We start from the raw sequence: 9,240 nt of genomic DNA, 5'->3' as shown, positions 1-9,240 counted from the left end.
AGTGCCCTCACCCCCAGCTGGTGTGGCAGCAAACAAGAAACACCCTGGTTGTATTCCCTGCTACAGGTTGGGCTTCTCAACAGGAAGATGCTGAAACCCAGCACGTGGTCAGGAAGCGTCTCACACAGCGCAGCTCCGCCAGCTCTTCTCGGCCCCGATGTGATGCACTGTCCCCTCTCCAGCTTCCCTGTGAAAGCACCTGAGCTGCTCCCGGGCCCCCCAACAGCCTCCTCCACCTTGACACAAGTTTTTCAGAAAGGGACTCGTTTTTCATTCAAAGGACCATACAGCCAGGGAAGGGAAAAAAACAAAAAAAACAAAAAAAAAAAAACCCCAAAACCAAACAAAGCACCGCATCTTCAGGGACCAGCACCCTTCTTCTCAACCTGCTCTGCATTAGAGTCTCCCCCCAAACCTCCCTCCCTCGATATCCAGTCTACAGGACCTCTCCCAAGCCAATAAATCTCAAAACCTTAGAAGACGGAGAGGAACGAGCTTTCTTTAGCAGCCCGGCCCCATCTTCATGGCTCTCCCCACCTCCCTCCCACAGCCATTTGTCCGTGCTGATCTTTAGCCTGGAAGCGGGCACGGCACCCGGCAAGGTTTTGGAGCTCCACATGGACCAGTCCCCATCCCTCCGCCGCTTTTTCCTTCCCCCTCCGCGGCATCCCCGCCTCCCGAGGCCGCGGCCGCGCCATGGGGCCGGGCCCGGCCCGCCCCTTCCTCCGCGCCGCGCCCGCAGCCGCGACCGGCGATCCGGGATCCGGGGCCGCAGCTCAGCCATGCCGGTGGGTGCGGGCCGGGCGGCGGGGCCGGAGGGGCCCCGGGGGCTCTCTGGGGCTCTGTGGGGCTCGGTGGGGCTCTGTGGGGCCGGGGACGTGGCGGGGCGGCGGGGAAGGGAGGGCACTGCCCGGTACCGGGAGCGGCAGCGGGGCTCCCCCAGCCCTCGATGCTCCCGCAGTCCCCGAGGTTCCCCGACTCTCCGAGGCTCTTTCAGCCCCCCGGGCTCCTCATGCCCTCTTCCAGCCCCCGAACATCCGCAGGGTTCCCCCAGTCCTCGGGGCTCCCCCAAGCTCCTCGAGGCTCTCCCAGCTCCCCAGGGCTCCTCCAGCCTCTGGGACATCTCCCAACCCCTCCCCCGACTCTCCCAGTCCTCGAGGCTCCCCCAGCCCACTGGGTTCCCCCAATCCTCGGTGCTCCCCTAGTTTCACAGGGCTCCCGCAGCCCTCCAAAGCTTCCCCAGATCCTGCAGCACCACCACACCCCAAGGGTCCCCCAGTCCCCCAGGGCTCCCCCAAATTCCAAGGCTCCCCCGGTCCCGAACTCCCCCAAACCCCAGGTCCCCCCCCAGCTCCCAGGGCTCAGGCACAGAAGGGGAGCATTGATGGGAACCTCCTTCCCACTGCCCGTACACCTCCCCAAAGCATCCAAGGCCTTTGGGAAATAAAAATGAAGAAAATGGCAATTACACTGAAAAAAAACAAACTAATGGGAACTTCCATCCCAAGCTCCTTCCTGGGTGAATGATCCCAAGAGGATTTTAGCCTCGCAGTGGCAGGGGGCACAGGGTGGTTCTGAATAGAAGGAAATACAGGTTGCTCGTAACAAATGAACAATAGCTTTACTTCCCTTTTTTAAGGAAAGCAAAAAGCATGTGCAAGAGAAAGAAATTAGGACCCATCCAGTGCCAAAGGTTGAAGGCGGTGGTTAGTTACAGGCAAACAATGTTTTGTTGACCCAGTATTGCTCACAAGTGAAGATACTGCTGGGGCCCCAGTGGAGTGGAGGGATGAAAAAACAGCACAAATGCTCTTTAAATTTCTGTTCTATTTATATTTTTATTATTTTGGGGGCCAGAAGCCTTGTAGACACAAGAAGAACAGGGTGGGGAAGCACTGAAAACCTCTCAGACTTAAGTCGGTGAGGAGCTGGAGGCAGGAGATTTGCTTTTCCTGAGCTCCCCTGGGCAAGCTGAGTGAGTCCAGCAGGGGCTGTGGAGATGGCAACCTGTGCTGACTCTGGAGGTAGCCAGACAATCTCCAAAGGCCCCTCAGGATTATGCTGTGGGGGACAGCACAAGGACACCATAGGGAGGAGTACCAAGAGCTCTTGGTTTTGCTGAAGATCTCTTAGTGGGGTGTGTGTGGACCTTTTGGCTTGGGAGGCTTTGAACCTACCTCCACAAGGAAAAAGGCAAGTGTGGAAGACAAGTGCTTGTGGTGTGTTTCCAGCTGTGGCCTCCCTGACCCCTCGACTGCCTCTTTTCTTTCCAGAAACACGAGTTCTTTGTGGACATGACCTGTGAAGGCTGTTCCAATGCGGTCACCCGTGTCCTGCACAGGCTGGGAGGTGGGTCAGTGCTGGGTGTGGGACAGCCAGCTCCAGGGCAGTGCCCTGGGGTCCTCTATCCTGAAGGCTAACGCTGTGGGTGAAAGTTGGAAACTTCTCCTTGCTCTGTTCTGAGCCTGCTCCTTAGCTGGTAACAAGTCACTGGTTGTTTGCAGGTCCGTGACCCTTGGAGAAGTGTCAAGGGAGGAAGGAGCTGCCGTGGCTGCAGGTGGCTCTGAGTCACCAGGGCCTCACCCTGAACCCTCTGGGAAGGACACTGGTAGACCCCAGCTCAGGCTGCCAGAAGGAAGGGAGGTGGATGTCCTGCCTGGCCTTGTTTCCAAGGAGGCCTGGGGTGTCTGTGGTGCTTCCCTGAATGTGTCATCAGCAGTCACAGTGAAGAGCTGCTGAGCAGAGCATTCGGTGGTTGTCTGTGTAGGCTATTTTTAATACCACCTGGAAAATTATAACCCATGTCTCCTGTTTGCTGGCATTTCCCAGAGAGAAGGATCTGGCCTGCACTCGTCAATTGTGAGGACCTGCTCCCCTCCAAGGGAGAACAGCTTCCAGCCACCAAGGCAAAGGCCTTGCAACTTGTTCCAGACCCCATTACCAGGCTGTAACAATCCCATTTTCTCTGTGTGTGGTTGGCAGCACCTCTATCACTCTTCAACAGGCTGGCCAGTATCAGCCTCATGTGATGATGTGGCAGAGCTCTCAAAGGTGATACACACCTACAAGTGTTGTGAAAATACATAACTGGATGGAGACTGCATGTCCAGTTCCTCTCACTGGACTGAGAGTGGCTCACCTTTATTAGCCACTGGGAAATCCACATGTGGAAATGTCTTTTCCCTCCTTCTACTTCTAGCTGTTAGGTGGTACCACCAGTTTAGGAATCCTGTCCTGAGCCTTTCCTAACCCTATCCATACTAAACCAGGCTGAGCCCAGGCTGAGCTGGGTGGAAATCTTAGTGGTTGGTTTAAACTCAGCTTACTCTGATTCCTGCATGAGTGATTGCGTTGATCCAAGGTGGGGTGAGCACATAAAAGCAGGTGAGAGACTGGTGCCTGATGTACAGCTAGAGCAGATCTGGCTTTCTTCACACCACTGCTGGCAGGACACCAGGTTGGTTTTACTGGCTGGTGGTGGTATCAGAGTGCGCTGGCAGAAGATAAATGTCCATTTGACTGGTGGCCTGGGGAGCACAGATGTGTGAAGGTGAGCTTTCTCTGTGCTTACACCATTTGGCTGCTTCTAATTATGCAAAATTTTTTTCCTCATAGGTGTCAACTTTGACATTGACCTGCCCAACAAGAAGGTGTGTATCGACTCGGAGCACAACGTTGACACCCTGTTGGAAACCCTCAAGAAGACTGGAAAGAATGCTTCCTACCTCGGGGAGAAGTCTGCACAGTAGCCTTGCCTGGTGTGAGGAGCTAGGTATATACCAGCTGTATCCAGTGTGGAAGAGAGTCATCTGAGCTTTTTCCAGCTCTCCCAGTAAAACAGGCTTCTTCCTGGAAAGCACAAATTTAAAAAGACCTGCAGGTCCAGCTTCAGCAAACCCCTCATATCCGAGAAGCAGCTGGAGCACACACAGGGACCCCTTAGCTATCCTGCAAAGACCGTGTGATCCCAGCCTTGGCTGTAGTTAAGAGGTAGAACTCAGCCTCTGTGCCATTCCCAGGTGAACCTAGAGTTTGCCAGAGCATATTGCGCATGAAAACAAATCCCAAACGCGCTTAACAGCTGGCCAGAGAGAGTGGTGGGCCCCAGCAATAGCAGTGAGGGTGATGGGACACAAAGACCGCTGTGGGTGCGTGATGCTGTGGGTTGGTTCTTACCACAAGGACCTCCAACAGCTCTTGATAACGCTGTTAATCCTCCACTAAACTCAAGAATGGAAAAACAGCAGCTCCCTGGCACTCTTCTGGATGTAAAATGTTGGGTTTCAGAATAGCTCCCAGTACACACAGTCCCTGGCCAACTGTCTACCCCAGTGACAACCCGATTGTTGCAGCCTGTCAATTTTCCCAGAATTCCAGCACTATGAAGACATGTACAAAACTCTCCTGACTGTAAAATATATTGGCAGACAAGGTTCAATTTCAGTAGGAAAGAATAAAGTGGGAGAGGGCTGCCCACTCACTGCATGTATTGTTCTTTACTGTGCAAAATTATTACATTGCATCTCCTAAGAATTTGTTTCTGTCAGTGGAGCTTTCTGGTCCAATGACATTTTTTTAAATGGTCTAGTTGGATGATCACAAATACCCAGCACAGATGCACTGAAACTAGTTCATGCTGATTTAATTCCCAGTCAGTAAATTAAATCGGGATTTATACCAGCAGGAATTAAACTGATACAAGAAAGAGCTGAGCTGATAGTGATGTGTGTGCAATAGATCTGCATTGTTTAATAGACCGACAACAGATTTAAAATCTGCAGTTTGTATCATTTGAGCAGGCTCTCAGTGCTTCTTAGAAATTGTTTAAAATCATAGCTGTAATCAAATAACACCCCCACTTCAACAGAGAGAGGCGTGCTCTGAATTGATTATTGCCTCAAATAGTTTTCAGTATTGACTGCAAGGGCTGTTACAACTTGCAGGGAGTTGTGGACTATGTGTCAAGTGCCTGCAGAATTTAACTATTACAGCACAGTCAGTCTCAAATAACAGGGATGTGTCTCTTTTCCTGGCCCCATTTTCCCATTTCTTTCCTTATATGACATCAGGGCAGCTGGTGAGTCAGTTCAGCTGGCCAGCGTGGCAGAACATTTCTCTGGATGCGTTTGTTTTCCTGTTGGATTTTTACTGAAGCTCTTTGACTTATCCAAGAATCGTAAGATCCAAAACAAAGGAGAGCAGGGGACTGGACTGCCCTTGCAAGATCCCTTTAGCAGTCAGGCTGAAAATCTACTAAATGTAAGTTTTGCACACCACATAGGGAATATTTTTTAGGGGCCCATCTGTAAAAGGAAGGAGGGAAGTTGCAAGTCCTTGGCTCTGGTGGATTGATTTCCTTTGTCTTGTGACCGACAGAGGGCATCTCTGTATAACATTATCTCTGGGCCTTGGTATTCTTTTCCTTTTATTTATTTATTTATTCATTTATTTATTTTGCAGGAACTCAAACATGACTTCAGCAAAAAGATGGCTTAACTGTTTGCATGTTTCCCGACTTGCTGTGTCATTTGACCTTTACCAGATGTCGGAAAGTAGAGGGCTGGTGGGAGGAGACTGCTGTGCCTTGGGCTTTAGAAGTGGAGAGATCTAGAGGAGGAGGTTATGTCGTGTTTCTAGTCCCACAGTAAATCGAGGCGCTGCTTTTAACTTTCAGTGCATGTCTGTGTGTCCTGTGTGTCTTTGTACTGCTTTGAGTGGTTTTCTGTGAAAGAGATGGCTTTTAGGGATGGGAAACTCCCCTTCCCATGCAAGACAGGTCTCCCAGGAAATTGCAGCTATCCTTAGAAGTTGACTGCAACCTCTGCCTGAGGGACACATCTCAGGAGAACTGTGCTTGAATGTCACTTAGATTCAGGGAATCTGTGTCTTGGAAGTTGTTTTTCCATCACAGAACATACAAGCTTTCCATCTGGGATGCAAGTTCTGGGAAGGGACTTTTGCAGCCCCCATAGGTCAAGGATAACCCGGTGTCCTTTTGAGCTCGGTGGGGCCGTGAGGCACAGGTGTGCAGAGGAGAATGCCTGAGCTGATGAGAAATACAGAAGGGATGGAGGAAGGAGAAGGGTGTGGGCACATCCAAGGTCTCTTATTTCCTGGCCCCAGGGACCAGTGGTCTGGGCTGTACTGTTGCTTTCATTTAATTCAGGTTTTCAGCCCAGGGGAGGGATTGCATGTGTGTGTCCCAGTCCGCTGTCTCTCGTTTCACATGGGGGACGTCTCCCATGCCTACCAGTCACATGGGGCTTGTTCTACAGAAAAGAAAACCAGCTAAGATTTGGAGGAAAAGATTACTCTACATTTTAGAGAATTTTTGCACTTGTACAAAGAGATTGCTTTTGACATAATTGCAATTTATTTTTTCCTAGAGTAGTTTACTGCTTCAAAGTCCTTTACCTTTGATCCAAGCGTGATTAATTGCTGTAGGTGCACTTGCAGGGAGCTGGAGAGGCACTTCAAGGAATGTGTTGCAGACACTTTTTATTACTGTTTAGTTTAAGGGAAGCTAAAGGCCACATCACTGCTTTATTTTCTTCTATTAAAATCTCCCAGTGGCAGGAAGTTTCCAGAGCCAAGACCCAGACTCACAACCTATTTCTGCTTTGTGTCCATGCACTCAGATGCCCAGTGTGACCCCTCCAGGGTCCTGGGGAGTGAGCGAATCCCTTTCCCTAGACTGCCCTTGCTCCTCTGAGCTGATGTTTGCCAATCTCAGTTATGATTTATTGCTTTCAGCTTCCTCCCAGGCTTGGCCAGTGCCCAGCTGGTGCCTGTGGCTCAGCTTTGGTGGCAGTGGCTGGGGGAGGACGTGTGCTGGCAGCTTGGTGAGGAGCTGGATGGCACAGCTGGCCTTGGAGCCAGCAGTCCTAGTGGCACTTGCTGTCTGCCAGGCTGGCAGGGGGACTGGCAGGTGCCCACACAGGGCAGCTCCCACTCTGTCCTGCTGAAACCAGGCTGCTCATCCTCGGTTTCTGTGGTGCTGCTTATGCTGTCCACACTCCCCAGGCTGTTCTGCTCCCTTTTCCTTGCTCTCTTTTGGGTAAAGCCTGCTTATCTCTGAGACAGACGAGGAGAGGTTTCTACCCACAGCCAGCTGGGAGGTTCGTGCTGATACCTGAAGTTCCAGCACCCATCTGCAGGGCTGCCATCTCCCAGCTCTCCCCTCCGTTGTTCAGTGTGGGCAGAGAGGCCAGACACTGCTGAAAGCTCTGGCCTGCTGAGTAATGACACCCTGTGGCAATCCTTACTTTGGAGTGTGGGCTGCACTTGGGCTGAATACAGCTGGGATAGGGAAGTTAGGGCAGGATGGCTGAGTCTGAACAGAGCAGCAGGCCTGCAAGGTGGCTGCTTGAGAGGTTTATGGAGAAGCTTTGGGAGAAAATACAACTTCATAGACTAAAAGTGTAAGAGAGTCCCTGCAAAGTTTCTTTGTTCCACCACTGCCCAACTGCAATGTCTTCATTTATCACGTTGGCCTGAACTTGACTGCATCTCACGGAGAGGGACCCCAGCAAGCCCACATGGATAATGTGGCCACAATATTTTCCACAGGAAACAATATGCCAGACACTGAGGCTGTGAGGCTGTTTTCAGACGCGGAAATGCTCAGTTTGCAATGCAAACAGGAAAGGGTGGCACTTGGAAAAGGAGTTTTCCTATACCACAGACACCCTGGCTCTGCAGGACATCCCAGTGACCTGCTGGAAGAGTGATGTGTCAGCAGGATGAGCAGCTGGTGAGGTCCATGGTGCATTGCCATCCATGAATATGTCGTCCCAGCAGCAGGGAGACTTCACTTCTGATTTCTTTTTTTCTTTTTTTTTTTTATTTCTTCACTTCTGGTTTCTTCAGAAGGGTCTCAGCCCAGCTCCAGCTGAACTGTGAGAATCCATGAACTGCCTCTAGCTGCAGCACCAGTAAGAACTGGGAAAACCCTGAGGGACAGGCTTTAAAAGTTCTTTTGTTTCCCCTGCCTCAAAATGATCTTCCCTTCTGACCCCCCCCCACAGTGTTTCCAGCAGACAGCATTTGCTTTTCTCACCCATCTCTGTAGTGTTTGCAGCATTGCTGCTGTGCTTCTGGGTGTCATTTTTCGCCCAGTGTTACCTTCCCCTGCTTTTTAAACAGAAATCTAATTTCAGTGGAAAAGTCTACAGCCTCCAAAGCCCAATCCTTTATCCACAAAAGAAAAGCCGTGGTTATCCCAGGGCCGCCTTAAGCACCACTGGCTTTTGGGCACTTTCTAATTACCTGATGACAGGCGGGGATGATTTTAGCCAAAGGAGCAGTTGTACTCAGTCAAACCACCCAGTAAATGAGAGAATTTCCAAAATAGCACCGCAGCCTGCAGAAAGCAGGCAAGGGACAGGAGATCCCCCCTCAGTGCCTGCAAATGGTGATTCCTGGTGGCTTGGAGAGGTAAATTGCTGTGAAATTTCAGGGTGGGAAAGATGGCTTCAGTTTGCAACAATCTCAGGAATTTCACAGGCGTGTCGTGTCTGGGTGTCGAGACAGTTACACGGGGGATTCATTACCAAAAGATGGGGATTTTCTGGTCTTACTGTGCTTCTAAATGTTTGCTGTAAGAAACAGCCCGCCCCAGGCTTCCACCTTCACTCACCTGCCTGTTCGCAGCCCAGGCACAGCAGGGCAGAGCTGGGAAGTGATGAGCACCATGACTGATGTTTGGCTGGTGGGCAGGATCATACCCCCACGCTTTTGGGGTCAACATCAGCCCTGAGCAGCTGCACATTGAGCTAAAGCTGTGCAGCTGGACCTGGAGGTTGCCCTGGGCTTGGTGTTCAAAGTCACGAGCGTCACCTGAAGTGGTCAAACATCTCTGCACATAACATGGTCCTTCAGAGGGACTCCAAACTGGCTGGAAAAAGCTTGGTGGTCTCTCTGAACTAAATGTGCTGATCTTGAATCGATAAGGTCTGCAAAGACCCAGTCTACCTCATTGTGAGGCCACAGTTGGGCTGAGGCCGCTCTGTGCTGGGTCATTTGCAGAACTGTCCCAATGCAGCACTGGCATACAGAGCAACATCAAAGGCCCTGGCTGGTTTCCAACTCCCCTGTTGATACATGCAGATTCCCCGGGGTGACCATCACAGGCAGCTTTCCACATTGCAGCTTCCAAAACAGCAAAACACACAGGGACCTGACAGACTCCCCCTCCAAAACAGGAAAACACACAGGGTTCTGACAAACTCCCCCTCCAAG

The 9,240-nt window shown here is 51.2% G+C and overlaps 1 protein-coding gene across 1 annotated transcript; it reads left to right on the top strand.

Moving 5' to 3' along the window:
- The first annotated feature begins 602 nt into the window (after positions 1 to 602).
- On the top strand, positions 603 to 5,673 carry LOC121657795 (copper transport protein ATOX1-like). The gene is made up of 4 exons (XM_042013898.1): positions 603 to 788; positions 2,274 to 2,349; positions 3,616 to 3,772; positions 5,461 to 5,673. Exons 1-3 carry the CDS (start codon positions 618 to 620, stop codon positions 3,747 to 3,749), a joined length of 381 nt encoding a protein of 126 aa, XP_041869832.1. The 5' UTR covers positions 603 to 617; the 3' UTR covers positions 3,750 to 3,772; positions 5,461 to 5,673.
- The last annotated feature ends 3,567 nt before the right edge of the window (positions 5,674 to 9,240 follow it).

The sequence above is a fragment of the Corvus kubaryi genome, unplaced genomic scaffold, assembly GCF_017639235.1.
Source record: "Corvus kubaryi isolate FWS band 111438036 unplaced genomic scaffold, C.kubaryi_AGA036_p1.0 split1-37374, whole genome shotgun sequence".
In the NCBI taxonomy this organism is placed as follows: Eukaryota; Metazoa; Chordata; class Aves; order Passeriformes; family Corvidae; genus Corvus; species Corvus kubaryi.
Note: the sequence above shows the minus strand (reverse complement) of the source record. Positions and strands in the feature narration are given on the sequence as shown.